Here is a 21,732-nt window from a genome sequence, read left to right on the forward strand (position 1 = left end):
AAGGAAGAGCCCATGACTCAAGCCTTTAACTGCTGAGCTCATTGGCCGAGCCCTTTCTGGGCATGGTAAAAGCCCAACCCGGACCCAACAATCTAAAAGCCTGGATAATAGTAAATATTTGAGGATCTTTAACAGATAAAGATAAGCTACGCTAAATTCGAGATATGATCAGATATTAAGTCGGCGCAAGAGTCCTAGCCGCCATTATGATTGAAACCAGCCAAAATAATGTCAATAGTTACCATATATCTTCCTCGGCTTGACGGCTTCACAATATCCCCATGGTTTTTGTTATTAGATTATGATGCCCTCAGAAATATATGGGTTTGGTCCGACTCGAACCCGATGATCCATGATCAAGGAGCATAGTCCAAAAATCACCAAATATCATTATATGACAAGGCTTAATGCAATGCAATGTCCATTTGATGATGTCTCATGTATCAACCCAAGCTAGATGGGTCTATTCAAGACAAAAGGAAGAGCCCATGACTCAAGCCTTTAACTGCTGAGCTCATTGGCCGAGCCCTTTCTGGGCATGGTAAAAGCCCAACCCGGACCCAACAATCTAAAAGCCTGGATAATAGTAAATATTTGAGGATCTTTAACAGATAAAGATAAGCTACGCTAAATTCGAGATATGATCAGATATTAAGTCGGCGCAAGAGTCCTAGCCGCCATTATGATTGAGTCCTACCTACTTCAGTCTCCTACCTTGGGTAGAATTTTGCAGCCTCTGTATTTATACAGGTATCATTTATGGTTTTACACATTCACTTTTGCTCACATATTCACACACTTTTATTATCTCTTTATTATTCTCTCTTTATTGCTGAGCACTGACTTAGGCATCGGAAAGGTCACGCCGAAAACACCTTCGGCCCCCCTAACGAAGTTTCTGTCTGTGCAGAACCACGTCATACCCGACTCGACCCGCTTTTGAAGAGATTTGAAGATTCGCTCTGACCAAACCCGAGATAAATTTTTGGTATCATCATATTAGATTAGATTTTTTGGTGGAATAAATATATATTGTGATATCATGAACATAAATATATGTTAAAACGGGCCAGCGAGATTACGGTCGACCAAACCAGTTATGTGTTATCCTCAAGCAGCCATTTTCTCGACAGATCGAAAATTATGTCGATGAAATCCATCTAATACCTAAAACTCGTGTTTGACAACTTTTATCAATAAAAGAAATAGTAATTCGGAATGATGGTAATAGAAGGTTGCTTTGGCAGTCAAAACGTTTTAAAAAAAATGACCCTTTATGTTGTTGATAATTGGTCAGTTTAGAGGGAACCAAAAGTAATCTGAATGCCGAACCATCAAAATCAAGTCTTAGTGGATGTGATCTTCTCGTATATGGAAAAGCAATCAAGTTCTTGATGCATGAAACCAAGCCGAGCTGTTGACGCCCTCGTCGGTTAACTGTCACATCTACTCCGATTCACCAACCAAACTGAAAGCAAAACATGTTAATGCACGTACTGGCGCAAATAAAGCTATGCTATGCGTGAGAATTAGAATAGCGAGCCAAACACTATTAATAAATAACTAATTATACACCTTCAAAAAGTACCTGGGTATTGTTAACCGAAAATAGCCTATAAAACTGATGATATTATCATCGTCTAAACAAAGAATAACAAAGAACTCTCGGGCGGTACAAGAGTGTACAAGTACAAAATTGCATATAAACAGTAATTTCGAACCACTGACAATGGAGATTTAAACAAATTTCTGCACATATTTTCAGGGACCGGGAAAAGAAAGCTTATTTTCAATTATATTCCTCTGACCGAGAAACCTAGAATTTTGTACAAACCTTTCCCAAAATCCCCACACAACTTCTTAATTATTCCTTTAGATTTGTGGAGTAGCATTGTAATCATTTAGAGCCCATAAGCATGGAATGGATGACATGCATGATCAACCGAATGTTGGAAAGTTCGGAACCCGTAGTGGTTGGGATGCTGCGATGGTGATCCAATATTTGATATACTTGCTGAAAGATGGGACGTACGTGCACCATAATCACTGGGTCGGCGGGATTTATAGCAGTTAGAACCTCCCTCATCCAAGTTAGTTTTCGAGGGGTTTCCTTGCTAATATCACAGGCCAATTGCTGTAGAAGAGAGAGGAGTACCCCTTGGCTCAATGGCAGTGGATTCATGGCCAAAAGCGTAGGCAAATCAACCTGAATAAGACCGAATAAAAAGGATCAATGTATTGAAAGAAAAAAAAAATTAGGATTTCGACGAATAACAATTGACAACAAAAACATGTATGTGAAAAGAAAATGGTGTAATTGGGCAAGCTCTGTCTGATATTGTGAGGAAAATAACAGAGAAAAAGAGTAGAGCCTACATGAGAACATAACCATGATACAACAGTAACATCACTCCTGTGCAAGGCAGCAACAAAAGCCTCCTCATACTTCCGCTCAGCTACCAACCTAGAAAGCTCTTTTGTTGGATCAACCTCGAGCTAAAAAATAGCATACAGAATAGATAAGTCTGAAAGCAAGAAGTAGTTAAAATAAATTTTAAAAAAATCAGGGAGAAATGGAGAACCTTCTCGTGTAGACCACCCAAAGGGCCATTGCTCAGCTGATTTAGCAAAGGATTTGCTGCTTTAGAATTTACACCTGCAACAGCAAGATCTACCAATTTCCTTTGACCATCAAGCAACTCATTGCTCAAAGTTTGAGACATTGATGATGCCGAAGTTATAGCATCCTGAAGAAATAAACAAAAATTAGTGGGGCAGGTAGATACCAAGAAGATTGAATAATAGACCCTTCGATAATGTAACATGACAATCATATTTATTATGTGCATTTCATATTTAGTCAGAGTATACATATTTAGAAACATTAGCAAAATATTGTAAAAATAATAACATAATATACCCTCAAAACAAGTGCAAGAGATGAATGTGAAGCCTCAAACTGCTGCTGAGCTGCTGCAGTATGTTCAACCATTCCTTTCCGAAAGGCGGAATCAACCTGCTCAAACATTTCCCTGCACGACATTTCAAATGCAGGGATCATAGAAACTTCCAAACTTGATTTCAGTGTTTCCTGCATTGCAAATCAGTATGAGATTAGATTTTGCAGGGCGGACAACTACGTAAAAATAGAGACAGGTCTGTCATTCCGTGGATAATCCATCTCAATTTTTGTAAACAAAGCATAGAGTTAAAAAACAATAAAATAATAGTCAAACTTATTCTCGATTCGTACCTGAAGAGCTTGCTTGCCTGAAGTTTGAAATTGTGACTGGATTTGCCTAGCAACCATAGCCTCAAGCTTGGAGTTGACTGATTTTTCCAGTTGATTAACAGCTTTATCACCCACCCCTTTCTGATCACATAAATAATGTGCGATTCAGAAAATGATTAAGCCACAATAAGCATACTTAAGCACATGTAGAAATGTAGAACTTTAACCTGGAAGCTCTCCACAACAGAAGTAGATATCGCTTTCTCAATTGTGGGAACGATAGCCCGAGCCACAGATTGCCCAAGTGAAGAAACTTCTCGTTTCACAGTTTTCTCTATCAATGAAGGTAAATCTTTGTTTAAGAAACTGCTGATCGTATTTGTTACTTGCTGTGCTCGCTCCCGAGATGCCTTTTCCTGTTTTGCATTCTCTTCTTGCAATCGAGCCCATAAAGCATCAGCATTAGCTTTTACAGCTTTCTCCATGTTCCGTCCCAATGATGCCTCAACTCTTTTGCCTTCTTTGGTAACAGGGACAGCAATCATTGTTGTCATCTGCTTCTGCATGTCTTTTTGCAGAGCTACAAGCTGAAAATAAATAAGCCGAGAAGGGTGAGATCAAAATATTGCCGCATAAATCAGATGCCGTCAACAATTTGCACTTGATTGTCACAGATTAACTCTACCGGACACATAAAAAAGTTAGTACATGCATTTCGCATTATTCCTATGAAAAAAGATCCAACAATAAAAATAGCAATACTTGGAGAGTGAAAAGCACAGAAATGAGGGACATACAAGCACTTCAAAACATTTAACAATGACCCTGTATGCGCACAAAATTAAAATATACTAAAAGTTTGGACAGAGCCCATTAACAGAATTGTTTACTCTAGACCTATATTGTTATGGGCTTACGTCAGTTGGACCAGGTAGTTACTTAGGGAAGGGAATATATTTTAAGGGGTGAGATAGTTGTAGGGGGCATTCAGAAGATTTCAATTTGGAAACTGACTAGCATAGCTAGGGAGCGACAGAGGCTTTACTTTGGGGATTTCATCTGTTTGAATTCATATTTGTATGTATTTCTTTGTGTTGTTTTCTTATATTCAATATGGGAATTGAGGATCATAACAAACATCCGGATGATTAAATTTGAAGAATGGTGAAATATAACATATATATAACTGCTTTAACGAGGAAAATTGCCCAACAGTAAATAGTAACAATATTAAAAGGTTCACAATTACCTGATGCAGGATCTCTCGCATGGAATAAATTTGTGATTCTACAGGAGTACCATAGCCGATGCCTGGTTCATTAGAAGAGTCTGCTGAATTGAAAGCACTTGGTGAGGGTGAAGATGGGCCAGATCCTTGAGCAATTTTCCCCTTTTGCTTCTTTCCCTTGGCATTTGGTGCAGGTTGCGGAGACAACACAGGAATTGACGAATCAATGACGCTGCTGGGACCAACCTTTGTGGAGTCATGAATATCTTCTTCTACGGTTGAAGGTTGGGCAACAGTTTCAGTAACTCCAGTCCCATCAAACTGGCGATCTTCCTCCACTATATAAGCTTCTGGTGATACGGCATGGCATTCTCGGGCCATCTCAATTCCTAGGTCAGATGCCTGAGAGCAAAAGATACTTTCCCTCTTTTCAGACAGAAAAGTCTGAAGTTCTTCTCGAGATTCGTCGTCGATATTTTGATCAAATTTTGTTTCACCCACAACCTTTACCTCTACAACAAAATTCCTCGTATCATTGCTCATTACCACATCTTGAATTTTTAGTTCAACTTCGCTCTGGGCTTCAGTTGTGTGTATCACCTCGGAGGATGAATTGGCCATCAATATCTCAGAAGGAGTAACCAGGTGAGTAGGGTGTCTGAATTTTATTGGATGATTGAGTGCCAAGGAGATATCATCTTGAGAATGCTTATTTTCATAGTTTCTTGAATCACCATCAAATGAAGCTACGTCTGACGAGTTACTATGAATGGCGTCCATTTGTCTGTCTACTGTATATTCAACAATTTTAGGCTCTACACTCCGGTCATTACTCAAAACACCATGCTCAAAACTGCTTGATGGATTTCTAAAACCAGAAAGTGTTCCAGACAGCCTAGGGCTCAAAGGTAGAGAAGGTGAAGCAACAGAAGAAAGATTACTATCACTAGCAATTACAGGTGAAGGTATCACTTTGCTTTCCATACTTGAGGGAGCAAACTCCTGAAGGCTGGGAGACTCGGCAGAAACATGGTCAACAGGGTATCTCACAGCGGGTATATTCTCTAAGCCACTTTCATACATGGACGATGAAGGTGCAGAACTAGTTATAGGTACCTCCGTTGCTTTAATTCCAGAAGACTCCAAATTGGTAAGTCCTTCTATAATAGAAGCTTCGCGTGAAACACTGGAGTCTGACTTCTCATACACCACATTTCCTATTGCTGGAGGCAGACACTGAGACAAGTCCAATGCATACTGCTGAATAGCCTGTGTCTGGACGCAATATACCTGAACAACTTGCTCACCATTTGGTAGTGACTCGCTCGTCCCTGTAAAACTCAATATTGGCATTGTGACCGTAAATTCGGCTATGTAATCCATGCGTGTAGCAGCAGGATTAGGACCGTATTCCAAGTGCACAGCATATATAGCATTCCTTTTGGCATTTGCCAATAAAAGAAGACCAGCTTGTGACAAGGCTATCACTTGATTGAAGAAAGCTTCTTCTGTTCGAGCCTCTGAACTCTTTAATTCCAATGTCTGCACGCAGTGCCAAGATTCAGAATCAATAGGAAGTAACCAACCTTCCTCACTTGCTGATACCCATATCTTCACTTCCCGATTCAGAGGGCCCTGGACATATCCTTTAAAAGCTGAGCGAAGTGATATAACAATCAAAACCATAAGCCAAGCAAGATTTAACGAGTAATATTTGATGCAAGTGGAGTTAAAGAGACCCTTAACAAAGATAACTTTATGATTCAAACTAAAATTAATCACTATTTGCATTTACCCCCGTCATGAGTATTATATGGTCTGGGCGATGAGGAGCGGGCAAAAATGTGACAGAGTTTACAGGTTGTCCACCATGAGGCTGGAGGACTGCTATTGGTAGTGGATTTCGATCTCCCCAAATTTTAATCTGCAAAAGAAAAAAGTGACAAGCCCTCAACCCCTGCAACTTTATTGGGAAACTTGTAACATAATGATAGCACAATCATCATGCACCAAATATACGTCAAGTAAAATGGGGATATTTAGGTATTCAGTCATTCAGTGTTTCACAATTGGAGGCATCTTTAAAGTCAGCAACAAACCACAAGCAGCATTTGAAATCAGAAATCATATCCTTCACAACTCCCTGACCGCACATGCATCACTTTCAACATTTCAGGCTTCGACCATTTAGTTTCATCAAAATAAACTCCCACTTATTCTTTAGTGGCATAGGTGGGCGGGAGGTTGAAGTCAGGTTTTAGGACCTAATCGTTTTATGTTCGATTTAGTTATCTCCCTACACAACACTGAAATATTTTCTTTTAAAAAAAATAACTATATGTTTGCCTTGTAATCTTCGATTTTTCCATACATCAATGTAGTAGATCCAGACCCTACCAACGCAATTACACAATAATTAGTTGGAATTGGGTACTTATTTCTGTGCATGCACAATACCAAGTTAGCACATATAAATCTGGGATTTATGTCTGTCACCTGACTGCGGCATTAACGTGAGCAAATATTGAAATATCAAGCTTTTGGTGACACTTACTTCTAACCATACAAATTATTTAGGAAGTTTTAAATACTCATTTCTGCAATTCAAGATATGGTAAGTAATCTGCTAGTATTAACACTTCAGCTTTGTGCTTTATAAGAGATAAAGTTACGTATCAAATTTAATTAATACGACCATGTTATTTGATAGAAACACAAGATTTAATTATGTGAAAATAAAGAATGTAGAGGGTACTTCAGATGGAAAGTTTATTAAACTAGCGCCATCAGTTTTGTTTAATCATGTACTTAAGAATGAATTTGGCTAAGTTTTGTTTCAAGGTTTTTGCTATTACAAGCTAATGTTAAATATATACTGATGTGTCCCTGAAAAAATGGCTAGATTTAATACATACAAAATTTTCCACGTTGGCCTACCACTACTCATCTTTATTAAATTATTTTCCTTTCAAAGGCGCCCACAAAAAATGCCATAACAAATTATCTACCATCAATCCCCAAATTAATAAACCTTTATGGCGTGGTAAATGTAAAACCATTATTTAAACTAGCAATTGAGGCACATCCGATGTGTGTGCGACGTAATACATGAATAGAATTGAAAAGGGGGGGAAAATTAAAAAAAAAGTGTAAATTGAAAATAATAAAAAGAACATGGGTGAGTGGAGGGGTATTTTTGGATTAAAAAAATCCAGGCCAAGACACCAAAACAGTTTTTCTAAGGCTCTCGGCCTTAATAAAATAGTAAAGATGATAAATTCATTCAAAAGTTATAACAGACAACCAAGTCCATAAAATCCATTGACATTCACAGGTTGAAACTAAGTTGAAAACAAAGTGCACAATGGAAAACATGCAAGCTGTGGGAAACAACATAGCATTCCTTTTTAAAAGAAAACAAATAAAATTGTTGGAATACAAGTCCACGCAAATTGCATTAATATAATATTCACAGGATCAAGTTGACTGCAAGATAGCAACCAATGCAAATGATATGTGCTACTAAGTGCATGTCATTGGATATACGACTGGCCTTTGTCACGTATTATAACATTTACTGATTAGTTTTTAATATGCAGCATATATATTATCAAACCGGTGAAATATATGTTAATGAGAAAATACAGATCAGTCAAACTAATAAGTCCCATGGTACAGTATTCCAGGAGAAGAAACAATGATAGCCACCTTCAAACCTGAACATAACGGTAAAAGCTTTAAAAAGAGGCAAAAAATGCTACACTTTCTTGAAATCTCGACAATCTTAGGTAGGGCCAATCCCTCAGATTACTGAATGCAAATCTTTTATTCTAAATGGTGCCTTGCGAGTCTGATACAATTAAGAGATCTGCTTCTAAGAAAGTTGAATAGTTCACTTCGTGTTTATTGATAAGCTTTATCATCTAATTCCATTTTTCTCTTAAAATCTCTTAGATTCTAGTTTGTATATTCACTAGTAAAATTAATAAGTATATGACAACATAGGTGATTTGTTAATCTTTTCCGCTTCAATTGCAAACATTAATTCAAATCCTACTGCTCTTTTCCAGGAGCTCCCCCTTAATATTTGATGACTTACTGTTTACATTTGTATGTGCAAGAGAGGGATAAAAACCTTCAGCCAAATAAATGCAAAACAAAAGGAATATTATATGACGAGGCAATAATTTGCCCCTGTTGTTAGTCAAGAAATCTAGAAATAACACCAGCTGTAGGGAGGGAGAAGTTCAAGAAATATAACAAACCGTGCCATCTACTGAAGCAGATACCAAACGGGTGGTCATCCACTGGCACATAGACAAGTCAGTCACTTCCCCATCGTGACTACCAACAAGTTGGATGCCATCGATCAACTTATCAACGGTACATTTTAGAGGTTCGTCGGCTGAAAATTTTTCTCCTTTTCCCACTTTCGTAGTATCAATCTTCAAAATGTGCTTCCCAATCCCAACAGCAAGAACTTCCTGTTAGAGAACAAAATTACCCAGCAAATCAATGCCAAGAGATGAAAAATACAGTTAAACGATCAAAAACAGATCGTGATGGTGAAATACTTGTTTATGACAATGCCAACAAATTCGGGGATGAACAGATTCTCCTTCTCCGGTAATTTGAACAGCAGTGACAATTCGCCCAGTAATTTGCTGCTTGTCTTCTTCATCAGGACCTTCAGTAATCTTCCACACATAGACACGACCATCGACACTTGCACTGTATGCACCCAACTAGTTTGTTAAAGCGAAGACAAAAAATATGGTGATCCCAGGACAATGGAGGAAAAAGTTACCTAGCTAAAAGGTGAACATCCTCGGCAAAGAAAGCCATGTCTGTGACCCTCTGGCAGGAATAAATAATTCAACAAGATTCAATTAAGGGCATTATCAAATGCTAGCAAGAATAGGAGAAACAATAAGAAAAACTAATCAAAAGATTACCACCTCATAAACACTTAAACAAACCCAAAAAAATTCCAGGTTGTAACAACAGAATAAGTTTGAGTGCCAAAGAGGTAGACAAAACCTGAGCTAGGCCCTTGAGCAAGGATCTTAAGGCAGTGTTGATATTAAGCACCCTAATAGCCCCCAACTTAAGTCCATAGCATATATATGTTTTATTCACTGCAATTTGCCTGCCCACTACAAGTCCTGGGTCTGAGACGTACTTGGTAATGGGTGTAACCTCAAGCTGAGGCTGGACCTCTCCTGGCAACCTAAAATCTATATCATAAGCCAAATGATCGCCGTTCAAATGCCTTCCCTTGGGGAGTTTATTACTCAACATCCGCAAGACAGGGCCTTGATGTGAAACTGATAATCCAGGCCCGGATGGCAAATTGTTCACAAATTGTGGCATAGAAAAATCTGAGCCTGCAGAATTGGGGAGGGTTTGGGGCATCTGCATTGTGGACTCGTTTGGAATGTCCAGCGTTGAAGGTGGAGCGCTCAAAAGCGCCATCAAACGAGCACCATGGTTGTTAGGGTTTTGGGGATTAGCAGGGGCTTGGAAGTTAAGGTGGTGGGGGGAACTAGGCACGGGAACTTGGGGTTGGAGGGTGGGGGTAGGATAAGACATGGACCTTTGGGGGTGAAGGTTCGCAAATTCCCGAGAGTTGGATGGGGGACTGTACATAGGAAGATGGTGGAACTGGGGTTGGTGGAGGAACGGCGAGGCTTGAGGAGGATACGAATACTGCCCTCCGCCGGAAGCGGCTGGCGGCGGAAAAGAGGCCGAGGGGGGCGGAAAGGGAGCTGAAATCAAATTAGGGTTAGTGAAGGCGCTATCACTGTTGGCAATGTTTTGGGGATTGGGGCTGGAAGCAGGTGTTGCTGCCGGGGAAGTCGAAGGCCTGAAAAACTTGGGCATGTCGAAAGGAGGAGCTCCGGCGGGTGGATTGGGATTTCCAGAGGTCGCCATGCCTGCAAACTGAAGAAGCGTAATAAATAGTATGCACAGCAGCTACTGCAGATCGACACAGGAAGATCTGCGTGACTTCCGGTGGTTGTCCGCCCGGAGGAGCGTCGAATGAGATCCGGTGGCGGTGGTGAAGAGACTAATGGCCTTTGGGGGACCCAAAACAAGAAGATGATGGACCCAAAACAAGAAGACGATGCTGATGGGATCACAGATTAAATTATTGCTGCTTTCCTTTTGGTGGGATATATAACAGTAGGCTGTAGCTCTTTACCATTATTAAAAACAATTTCTCTTGTAATATTGTGCTAAATAAATTTTATTCAATTTCTATGTTTATTTTTTTAAATACATTTCTACGATGTTCACACATATATACTTGTACATTACATATTCCTACCATCATCGTGATATTTGAAATACAGTATTTGAATCTTCTTATAGATATCATACGTACTCGACTTTCGATCTAGGAGTATTTATTTTACGAGCATTTCAAATCATTGAAACAAATCCAAATATGTCATCTTTGTTGTGTAAGTGTTGGGGTGTTTTTGTATATTTATATATGAAAACCCTCGTAGCACTCTTTGCGAGGATCCCATCTTGAGTTCTATGCAAAACTCTAATGAACTATTTGTGCGGTGAAAGGAGAATGCGTCGGACGAAATAGGATAATCTGGGTAAATCTAAATCAAACGGTGAGTTAGGTTTTCAGAAATTATCTACTATATACGACTCTCTTTTAGGAAAACAAGTTTGGCGAATTCTTCAATCATTTGATTCATTGATGACTCGAGTTTTTAAATGAAGATACTTCAAACACATAGATATTATGTATACTGATCTAAGATCCAATCCATCTTATGTTTGAAGATATTTAATTTGGGGTTGTGGATTATTAAGGAGAGGCTTATGTTGGAGAGTGGAGAATGTGCACATGATCAAAACTCACCTTTATCTGTGGATTTCGAGAATACCGAGGTTCAAAACCTGTTTCAATTTGAGTATGGGAAATGATATGAAAGTGGCAAGATACGTTTAAGAGTTGGGAGAATGGAATGAACAACATCTAAGGTAAAATTTTCATCCTCTTGAAGTAAAGACAATTCTTGACATTTCGTTGGATCGTAACGATAGTGAAGACAGAAATTTTCTTGATTGACATTTAATGATCAAACAATCAAGATTAATAAATATTAATGATTAAATCTCTTGATCAAATACAATAATTTTAATCTTTTTAATTCTTATAATAATATATAAACAAAACAAAGAATTCAAAGTGAGATATATATTGTGTCACATATGACTTTTTATATGTGTTATGTTATATAATAAAAAATACAATATTTGTTCCCGACAAGGCCATTTAGATCACGTTTACGTCAATATGGGTCAAATAAAATCCATGATATAGAGAAATATAACGGCCAGTTATTCCAAATGACTCAAGCCCAAGCAGTATTGCTTTGGTTAGGGATGTAAACGAATCGAATTTTTCGCGAGCTTTTTTGAGCTCTACTCGATGAAAATCTCCTTCGACTTCCTCCATTAAGCTTATCGAGCTAAGTCCGAGCTTGATTTCAAGCTCGAAAATTTTATTGAGTCGAACTCGAGCTTAATGATATTCGGCTCGTGAGTTCGCGAATATGTTCGTTAATAGGTTTGTGAGCTCGAGTTCGAACTAGGCTGGTTTAGGTGGTTCTCGAGCTCGGGCTCGATATTGGATCGTTTATGTGGCGTGAGAGCTCAAGCTCGACTTGTTTAGGTGGCTTGTGATATCTGACAAGTGCACGTTCTTTGGAGAATCAAGCTTATCCTCTTTCGTTTGTCAATTGAATATGCACACAAAGACTCGTCCACTTAGGAGAAAATATTACTTTTCAAACTGAAAAAATACCAGGAGTTCTTTACTCGTACTCATTGGAATGAAACTATATATATGTGTGTGTCACATCTTGTCACTTGACCATGAGCTGAGAACTTTGTATCTCATGAAAGAAAATGAGGACTACACAAATACAAGATCAAATGATTCTTCAAACGATCGAGTTTGACTTTTTTAATATACTCTAAATCATTTCAAGTTGTCCGTGAAAATGGACGTTCATGTCGATATTGCTTGTGCCCGAGTTTGTTGTGCTTCAGTTTTGCTGACAAGGTCAATGGTACAAAAAGAGCCAATTGGTTGGGAATCTACAATACACTTGATAAAATATTATAAGAAATTTTTAGTTTGTTATTAAAATTTCTAATCTTAAATTAAAAATATTGGGAAAAAAGCTCTTCATTCATCAAATTAATAATCAATTGTATTGTAATAGTATCAAATTTGAAATTCAATAATATCACTTCACTACCTATTTTATGCTTAACTGCATCAATTAAATTATTTTAGACGAGAAGACGATAAGTTCAAGCAAGCATATTATAAAAAAAGAAAGAAAGTTGTTCTAAAAGAAAGCAATAAACTAACCAAATAAGCAAAAAAACAAGTAATTCAATATATCAAAAGTATTACATGAGTGACCTATTTATAGGCACAAAAAATTCTCGGGTATGGTAACTATGATATTACAAGGAAGTGATATTATCTTGATTCATTACCATCTTCCGAAGATTTGATTATGATTTTCTTCGATCACTCAAATCTTTGACATCCATAATATTGTAACACTCCCCCTTGGATGTCATTCGATGGATGTGCCTCGTTAAAACCTTACTAGGAAAAATCCAATGGGATAAAAGCCTAGCGAAGGAAAAAGAGTACAACATCCCTCGTTGCTCAACTGCCTCGTTAAAAACCTTGTCATGAAAAACTACTTGAAAAAAATCATGGACAAGGGAAAAAGAGTGCAGTTTGGATTAACTCCCCCTGTTGCGAACATCAGTTAAAATCTCTAAGTCGTTGCATTCCGATCTTGTACACCAATTTCTGAAAAGTTGATGTGAGCAATGATTTCGGTGAAAACTCGGTCGGATTATCACTTGAACAAATTTTTTGAATTTAGTTGAGAAGTGCATGCCTCATATCCTTCATAGATCTCCGAGATATAAGTGTTCCGTCATAAGTAACAAGCATCCAGTTTGTCAATAAGATATCTGCATAACTAATTAATTGAAAATCACAAGCATTAAAATAAAATAAGTCGTTTGTATCATATACATATTAGATATCAAAATTAATTGCATCCATTACCCCTAAAAGTTTGGACCATAGATCCCAAAAACTCATGTTTTGCTATTGAGTTTAACTCTTCTTGTATTGCAATATTCTAATTTGGCCAATCATGTCTACAATGACATTCATTAACAGATTTATGATATAGATCATAACATCAAATGTCACATCATGGGCAAACTTTATTGATTAAATCATTTTCCCGTTTTGACATACTTTATCGAGATCTCTTCATTTTCAAGTACTTGAACTTCTTCGGGGATTTGATCATCTACATTTCGGACTGATCAATTAATTAATCATATTTTCAACATGGACATCTATATTATTGCTCCTTTTCTTTTCGTAGATTTTTATCTTTGGATCCAATTTCTCTACCACGCTTGATTCGAGCTCGTTGTTTGACTGTTCTTTCAGAACATCAATATGTGCTGGAGCATTAGCAGCTATTATGTGTGACTTAGTTACCATTTTTCTCATTAAATGCATCAAGTAATTTACTTGCAATACTTTGCAAATTGACTATTCTTGAACCTCAAGTTCACATTCATTTGTCCGATAATTAAAATGATGTAATGATGCATTCCAAGTTAATTAACTTGGTGATCTCATATTTTCTCCCCTATTAATCATTGCATATGCAAATTTATTCATAAGGTCTTGGCCAAAAGCTGGTTGTAAAGGGAAGAATTCATGGTAACTAGTCAATCTGATGCGTATAAGTGTTGCTATACATAAAATATCATATCCCCATAAATATTTGGGGAGTTTGTTCTCATTATCAATGGTTAGCTATTAATTGTAGATGCTTAATCAAAATTTTCGCTAAACCATTTTGTATATGAACATTTGCAATAAGATGTTCAATAATTATCTCAATTGACATACTACAATAGTCATTGAAAGTTTGAGATTTAATTTCACCAGCATTATCAATAAAATCCTCTTAATATGAGTTGCAAACATCAGTTTGCGATATGATAGTAAACACACATGTAACCATTTCATAGATACATAAAATATTTAAATGGTTCACATGATGGGTAAATGTGCCCATAAATATCACCTTGTACCCTTTTAAAATATAGGTGAATCAATATCAATTTTAGCCGATGAAGGCTTATAATTTACCTTGAGAACAAGCAACACATGAGAATTTTTTAACATTAATAATCTCTGTTTCTTTAATTGATGTCCATATGAATTATCAATATTATTTTACACATCATTGTAAATTTGGGATTTCTCAATTGATTATTCCAAGTCATAAACAAATTCATATCAATGAATTTCTTGGCTAACCGTTGCATTCGTTTCCGATACATTTATTGTGTAGTATAAGCCATAAGTAAATGTCGATAATTTTTCAACAATGTATTTCTTTCTCGACATTTCTTTCGCAATAAAAGATATCATTTTCCTTCTTGGCTTATAGTTTCAATATAATATCCATTCCGACGGATATCTTGAAAGCTCAATAAATTTCTTTGAGACTTATGAGAGAGTAACACAATTTGTCTCTCCATATAATATTTACTTTTCTAGAGCTTTCAATAATAGTTGTACTTTCAAAAATTGTGTTGACATATCTTTTTCTCATGTGTAAATATGAGAATATTTATTCTCTTGAATATGGAATGTGTCATTGCGATGTCAATACGATATAAATCTCTATTGATTTCATATCCAAAATCCATATTCTATTCACAATAATAAATTTAATAAGAATAAAAACATTTTATTCATATAGAGACAGTACGAAATAAATAACTTTGATTCATAATAAAAACAATCAAACCAATTTAAAATTTAAATTACTTAAACCAATAGTCTTCTCAAATAAACCATATAAATAATCCCTAACATTTAAATAAATAGAAACCAAAATGACCAAATAAAAGATAACCAATAACTTTAATAATTTTGCACGCTTCCTTATCCAATCAAATGATCAATCTTTTCTTCCGAATCTTCAAAGAAATCAGAAACATCAAAATGTGTCGAAAGAGATGGATCTTGGCTTAAATCTTCACCTTGATGAATAAAATTAGTTTCAACATATTTTGTCTTTTCTTTTGATGCTTGATAAAGATCAACAAGGTGTTTTGGGGTACGCCAATTATTATACCAATGCATTTTATCTCCACATCTATAACACCCATTTTTTGAATTCATTGATTTATCATTTTGACCACTTTCAACATTTTTCTTTTGGTCATTACCACACCTTTTGGAACTTCCATTCCTTTGATCATTATTATTATTATAACCATCGTTAAAGTAACGAGGTTTTTCATGCCCACGACCATATGGATGAAAACGTCCTCGACCGCGTCCACACCCACGACCACGACCGAATCCGGTCTTATTTTGTTTCATCTTTTCCTCATGCATTGCCACATTAACTTCAGGAAATGGGTTGGCACCAGTGAGACGAATTTTATGATTTTTCATCAACAACTCATTATTTTGCTCAACCACAAGCAAACATGAAATCAAATCAGAATACCTCTTGAAACCTTTCTCTCTATACTGTTGTTGTAAGACAACATTAGAGGCATGAAATGTGGAATATGTTTTTTTCCAACAAATCATCATCAGTTATTTTTTCTCCACACAATTTCAACTGTGAACTGATGCGAAACAATGCAGAATTATATTCACTTACAAACTTAAAATCTTGTAAGCGCAAGTGCATCGAATCATAACGTGCATTTGGAAGAATCACCGTCTTTTGATGGCTATATCTCTCTTTCAAATTATTCCATAGATCAAGCGGATCTTTTATCGTCAAATACTCAATTTTCAAACCATCATGAAGATGGTGACGAAGGAATATCATAGCCTTTGCACGGTTTTACGGTGATTTTTTATTTTCCTCTTTGATGGTATCTCCAATACCCATAGCATCTAGATGTATTTTAGCATCTAGTATCCAAGAGAGATAATTCTTGCCGGATATATCAAGAGCGGCAAATTCAAGCTTTGAGATATTCTACATGATGAAATCTATATAGAACACAAAATTCATAAATATTGATTAATACACAATAACACAAATGTATATAAAAGTTTAAAGTCAAGCATGAAAATTTAACGATGAACATAAATAATAATATGTGCACAACAATCATATATATAAAATATAATTCATTCTTAGAATATTTAACAAGAAGACAAAAACTACAACAAATAAAAATAATCGAAATTAAAATACTCAACTTCTTAATATCGCTTAATGATGTACATTTATAATAATCATGTAATTTATATGTGTACGTGTATCAATATCCATCAATATTAAAATCCAAAAACAGAATCACTAAAAAAACAATTGGATATCAACAATAAATATTAGTTTGTGCATCGAATTTATATCTATGCGTGTAAAAGTCATACTATCAGAAACATATTAATTTAATGATGAGCATGACATGTGTATTAGTGATTGAAAAACGAAAACCAAAGATAAAATTGTAGATCATGAGCATGTCGTGGAAAAGACGAAAAGAAAAATATGATAGACTCGTGCTGATAACGTGTTATAAAAGAAAACAATAAACTAACCAAATAAGCAAAGAAACAAGTAATTCAATGTATCAAAAGTATTACATGAGTGACCTATTTATAAGTACAAGAAATTCTCGGGTATGGTAACTATGATATTACAAGGAAGTGATATTATCTTGATTCATTACCATCTTCCGAAGATTTTATTATGATTTTCTTCGATCACTCAAATCTTTAACATCCATAATATCGTAACAAAAGTAAGATTGTAAAAGTAAACATTTTTTAAAAATTGATACTTTGATGAGGGTTGTGGAGCCCAATCTAAGCCCACACCTAAAAATAAGGGCTCCGCTCCATTTCTTATCAGTAACTTCGGCCCAAAACCAAGAGCAGGTGGGTTTAGGATAGGATCGTTTAGCAAAGACGACTTCGATTATCGGAAAAGTACCCAGAATTCTTTTTAATTTTTGTTTTAAAAATTATTTTTTCAAGTATAGTTTCGTACAGTATGCTGAACCTGAATTTGCAGAACATGGGTAGAAGAGCGGTTGCGGCGGCTGTCTCCTTGTGGTTGATACCCATTTCCATTTTAGTCAATCGCATTGTTCCGGATCCATACATGGTAATGGATAAAGCTTATTGCTTGGCATTTCTCTTTTTTGGAACCGTAGAGATTTTATATCCTTATTTTATGTTTATGGTTGATTTCAATGCCATAGTTGATGATCCGAAGGTGACTGATTTATTGATGATGTAAAATATAGGATGAAATTTTCCACGTGCCGCAGGCACAAAAGTACTGTAGAGGCAATTTCAGAAATTGGGATCCAATGATTACCACTCCTCCTGGACTGTGAGTTCGTCTCCCGTGATGATTATTTTCACATGAAATTTTTAGTTTACGATAGTGGGTGTTCTGTATTTTGGTGAGTGGTTTCGTGCCTCCAAGTATTTCTCGGTCTAGGATACTTGTTCCTTATGGCTAAAGGATTTTAACGAGAAAAAACAGTTGGAGAGTAATATTTTGTAATAATCCTTGGATAATATATGTCATAACTGTATGACAAAAATACTAAACACTGTGGGACGGGTTAGAACTTAAGAATCAACGAAGGTGGATCCAAAGCATGAGATATGGGTATGATACACATCTTGGAATGATATTGATTAGATCTTAAATCTCAGTGTTTTAAATGGAATTGTGGCCATCTTAGAACGGGTATAGTTTATCACTCCTTTGCATGGGAAAAATGTAAAGCACGAATTTAGATGATGTTGGCTGTGGAAAAAAATCTCTTGACTAGACTCAATTATACTGAAACCATCAACAAAGTTAATTTAATGTAATTTTGAACTTCTGCAGGTACGTTACGTCACTTGCCTATGTTGCCTCTTTGTTTCCAGGATTGTATTGTCTGCAAGCAGTGTCGTCATTTTCTGACTCGTGCTCCACTGCCATTCTACGGTTCACCAATGGTATATTGGCTGTAGCGTGCAGCATTCTGATTTATGAGATAATCACCCATTTGAGGCCTTCTATTGATGACAAGAAAGCAACTCTTTGTTCTTTGGTTTTGTCATTGTATCCACTGCACTGGTTCTTCAGTTTTCTGTATTATACAGATGTGGCATCCCTAACTGCAGTGTTGGCCACGTATCTTTTTAGCCTGAAAAAAAAATACTTCCTGAGTTCACTGGTAAGACCCGAGTTGAATTGTCTGGAATGACTGGATAATATATCTTGTGTGTCTATTTAACCTCTTTGTGGTACATATTTCTTCCTAAGGGGCAGCTTCAATATTTTATGGAGACCATTTTGATGAAAGAAAGTTATTTTTGACATTCGTATTCAAATAAATTTAGCAGCACTCCCATGGCTCATATTTCATAGCTCAAATGTCTTCCTCGTGCTTGCAACTTCTAGAACTGCTCATTAACTGGGACCAAATAAGTTGGAACAGACAAGTTTATAACTTCATATTAAATATCGATTAAGGTTTTGACAAACACAATCTTTTTTAGATGCTCGTAGTATGCTTATCTTTCTTGATGCCAAACTACGATAAAATTGATTTTGCTCTTTGATCCTATTCATGATTTAAAAAAAAATTATTTTCTTATGTTTTCTCAGTGCAGTAATGATTGTTGTTGGTCCATTTACCTGTAGCTTGGGGGCTTGTCTGTGTTGATGCGTCAAACAAATATCATATGGATGCTTTTTGTTGCATGCACTGGGGTTATAGATTTTACACTCTCTCATAAAAATGATTGTTTGAAAGTAGACAAGTCTATCGTGACCAAGGAGAAGGATACCCAGGATGCCTACAACAGAGGTGCATCAGTGGCCACAAAATTAAGAAAACGAAGGGTCGGAAAAGGTTTGGGTAGTCGGAACAATTTAACATCCCAAGCATCTGGTCCTACCATTTGTTCATCAGGTTATACCTAATTTTTCTTGCAAATTATATAGTGCATTGAAATAGTCAGCATCAATATGCCCAACGGAGCATTAATTTTTCCAAAGTAGTCAATGTATTTGTATTAAGGTCATTGGTTGTCGCATAGCCCTTGATTAGCCATCCTGTTAACTATCCTTTGTATTTTTGGTGTTTTGTTTCCTAATATTATTAGGGGTCCCAACAAAACCCCACCTTCTGTGGTAGTTCTTAATTGTGTTTTTGAAAGCAAACTAAATGGTCTTGGGTTGCTAACTGTACGTCTATGCCGTTTTTGTATATTACAGGATTGTACGATGAGATTCGGGACATAATTATAATTTCATGGAATTTCCTAGGGGAACTTTTGGTTACCTTCAGTCCCTTCTTTGTAATATTCATGGCTTTTGTTGCTTTTGTTTGCTGGAACGGGAGCATAGTTCTTGGTATTGCCGTCTGTTGTTTAATTTTTTAATTTCCCTATTGTTTTTAATTTTTGAGTACTTACAAATTATTGTTTTTCTTTTCTGGATAGGGAATCGTTAAAATCCTGTTTTGTTCTCCATTTTGCAGGTGCTAAAGACTCACATGCAGTTTCTCCACATTTTTCCCAGTTATTGTATTATAGTCTGGTTTCTGCTCTGTTTACGGTTCCTGCTTCCTTCTCTTTACAGCAAGCAGCAGTTCTGTTCGGGCAATTGTCCAGGAACAAACTTTTCTCTTGCTTTCAGTTCATTGTGGCGTTAACAATCTGCTCCCTTTCTGTGAAATTTTTCAGGTTTGAACCTCTAACAAGTTTGTGTTTATCTTTGAAGTACTATTTCCCTTTTAGCAATCTATCCAGGTTGAATTTGTTGCACAGAGTTTACAGCCATATTGCCACTTCATTCTTGTCACTCTGATGTCCCATGGTGGCATATCACGGTGATATTTTGTAATACATATGTAAAAGTTAATTATAGTCTGATTTGCCAAAACTGACCGAATTCCAATTATTTCAATACATTTGTGAATATGTCTCGAGTCAATGTCAGCAAAATCTTAGTTCATTTTGTGGAAGTTAAATTTGCCTCAGAGAAGGAATCCGGATTCATACATCCTTTAATGAATATCTGTAAACTCTTTCAGCATTGCTCATCCATATCTCCTAGCCGACAATCGACACTATCCCTTTTATCTCTGGCGAAAGGTCATCAACTACCATTGGTCAACAAAGTACCTTATGGTGCCCCTTTACGTGTACTCAATGTTTTCGATTGTCACTAATTTGGGTTTGTACGAAACTCCATCTGCTATTCCTCTTTATGGCTATGGACTGCGTAAATCTTGTGATTAATTTTCTTGTTTGTCTTTTGGCAGCAAGAGGTCAGAAGAAAATCTGGGTGTTGGTGTATGTTTTGGCTTGTGCCGGAACACTCATCCCTACACCATTGATAGAGTTCAGATACTATACTGTCCCCTTCTACTTATTGATTCTGCACACCCGTATTGATGATAACAAGAGTTGGCTTATCCTTGGTACCTTATATCTAGCCATCAATTGCTTTACAATGTTTATGTTCCTTTTTCGGCCATTTTCTTGGAACCATGAAGCTGGGACACAGAGGTTTATATGGTGAACTCAATCCAAAAATTATGGAAAACATATTTTTTGTTGTTCACGTGACTGCAGATTCAAATACTAGGATTATGCTAAAAAAATATTGTTGCATTGGTCTACGAAGGTAGCAAAAACAAAGTCACTTTTTCGGTGCTTATATCTTTGGTGGGAAATGTAAGATTATTATACTTCATATGAGTACTGCCTCAATTCTTCACAAGTCATTGTCCAATTTGGAGCCGTTATTATGTACGAAATGTCAGGCCAAAAGTTGTGTGATTGAACAACACTATTCTTGTATCATAGATTTGCCAAGCATTGAAAAGTTGTGTAAGAAGCTTTTACTGTTAATTTTGCTAGGATGCAAAAGTAGTAATTTCCAAGAATGCTAGGTGAATCAATGGAAAAAGCCGTTTAAAATCCAGCCTTTTTTTTTCGGTTTTTTGGAATTTGGTCATTCGATATTCCGCGTCTGCATAACATGCGTTAGTTGTCCCGTGATAATCTTATCTACTAATACGCACAGGTCCCACCAGAAAAATTTTATATAAAAAAAAAGGGTGAGCCCCACCCCCAAGGGCCCCACACAGAGACGCCCCAAGCCCCGGC

At 36.5% G+C, this 21,732-nt stretch overlaps 3 protein-coding genes across 4 annotated transcripts; 1 reads left to right on the forward strand and 2 right to left on the reverse strand.

Moving 5' to 3' along the window:
* Positions 1–1,526: 1,526 nt before the first annotated feature.
* On the reverse strand, positions 1,527–10,635 carry LOC140867386 (enhancer of mRNA-decapping protein 4-like). The gene is made up of 12 exons (XM_073272460.1): positions 9,501–10,635; positions 9,268–9,317; positions 9,035–9,191; positions 8,726–8,944; positions 6,256–6,384; positions 4,482–6,095; positions 3,460–3,819; positions 3,254–3,373; positions 2,921–3,091; positions 2,583–2,747; positions 2,377–2,496; positions 1,527–2,206 (listed from the first exon to the last, which is right to left on the reverse strand). Exons 1-12 carry the CDS (start codon positions 10,392–10,394, stop codon positions 1,898–1,900), a joined length of 4,308 nt encoding a protein of 1,435 aa, XP_073128561.1. The 5' UTR covers positions 10,395–10,635; the 3' UTR covers positions 1,527–1,897.
* A 4,875-nt stretch (positions 10,636–15,510) lies between these two features.
* Positions 15,511–16,417, reverse strand: LOC140894453 (uncharacterized). The gene is made up of 2 exons (XM_073302959.1): positions 16,244–16,417; positions 15,511–16,107 (listed from the first exon to the last, which is right to left on the reverse strand). The coding sequence occupies exons 1-2, from the start codon at positions 16,415–16,417 to the stop codon at positions 15,511–15,513; spliced, it is 771 nt and encodes a 256-aa protein (XP_073159060.1).
* Positions 16,418–17,590: 1,173 nt separating this feature from the next.
* LOC140865326 (dol-P-Glc:Glc(2)Man(9)GlcNAc(2)-PP-Dol alpha-1,2-glucosyltransferase) lies at positions 17,591–21,461 on the forward strand. 2 transcript variants are annotated; one of them, XM_073269930.1, is made up of 8 exons: positions 17,591–17,710; positions 17,853–17,941; positions 18,452–18,785; positions 19,256–19,526; positions 19,832–19,969; positions 20,097–20,301; positions 20,652–20,794; positions 20,883–21,461. In XM_073269930.1, the coding sequence occupies exons 1-8, from the start codon at positions 17,597–17,599 to the stop codon at positions 21,140–21,142; spliced, it is 1,554 nt and encodes a 517-aa protein (XP_073126031.1). In that variant the 5' UTR covers positions 17,591–17,596; the 3' UTR covers positions 21,143–21,461. The 2 variants fall into 2 exon arrangements, with proteins under 2 accessions (XP_073126031.1, XP_073126032.1); XM_073269931.1 differs by lacking the exon at positions 20,652–20,794 and having other exon boundaries at positions 20,883–21,150.
* Positions 21,462–21,732: the final 271 nt, after the last annotated feature.

Source organism: Henckelia pumila, chromosome 4 (assembly GCF_033568475.1).
Source record: "Henckelia pumila isolate YLH828 chromosome 4, ASM3356847v2, whole genome shotgun sequence".
Classification (NCBI taxonomy): domain Eukaryota; kingdom Viridiplantae; phylum Streptophyta; class Magnoliopsida; order Lamiales; family Gesneriaceae; genus Henckelia; species Henckelia pumila.

Excerpts from the sequence above, each read along its gene's own strand:
- LOC140867386 (XM_073272460.1), bottom strand. The coding sequence starts at position 10,394 with ATGGCGACCTCTGGAAATCCCAATCCACCCGCCGGAGCTCCTCCTTTC. Across the intron at positions 3,820-4,481 it reads TGCGAGAGATCCTGCATCAG|CTTGTAGCTCTGCAAAAAGA; the intron begins GTAATTGTGAAC and ends ATTTATTTTCAG. Across the intron at positions 2,497-2,582 it reads TGGGTGGTCTACACGAGAAG|CTCGAGGTTGATCCAACAAA; the intron begins GTTCTCCATTTC and ends GCTATTTTTTAG.
- LOC140894453 (XM_073302959.1), bottom strand. The coding sequence starts at position 16,417 with ATGATATTCCTTCGTCACCATCTTCATGATGGTTTGAAAATTGAGTAT. Across the intron at positions 16,108-16,243 it reads GCTTACAAGATTTTAAGTTT|TATAGAGAGAAAGGTTTCAA; the intron begins GTAAGTGAATAT and ends TTACAACAACAG.
- LOC140865326 (XM_073269930.1), top strand. The coding sequence starts at position 17,597 with ATGCTGAACCTGAATTTGCAGAACATGGGTAGAAGAGCGGTTGCGGCG. Across the intron at positions 17,711-17,852 it reads TTGTTCCGGATCCATACATG|GATGAAATTTTCCACGTGCC; the intron begins GTAATGGATAAA and ends TGTAAAATATAG. Across the intron at positions 17,942-18,451 it reads ATTACCACTCCTCCTGGACT|GTACGTTACGTCACTTGCCT; the intron begins GTGAGTTCGTCT and ends GAACTTCTGCAG.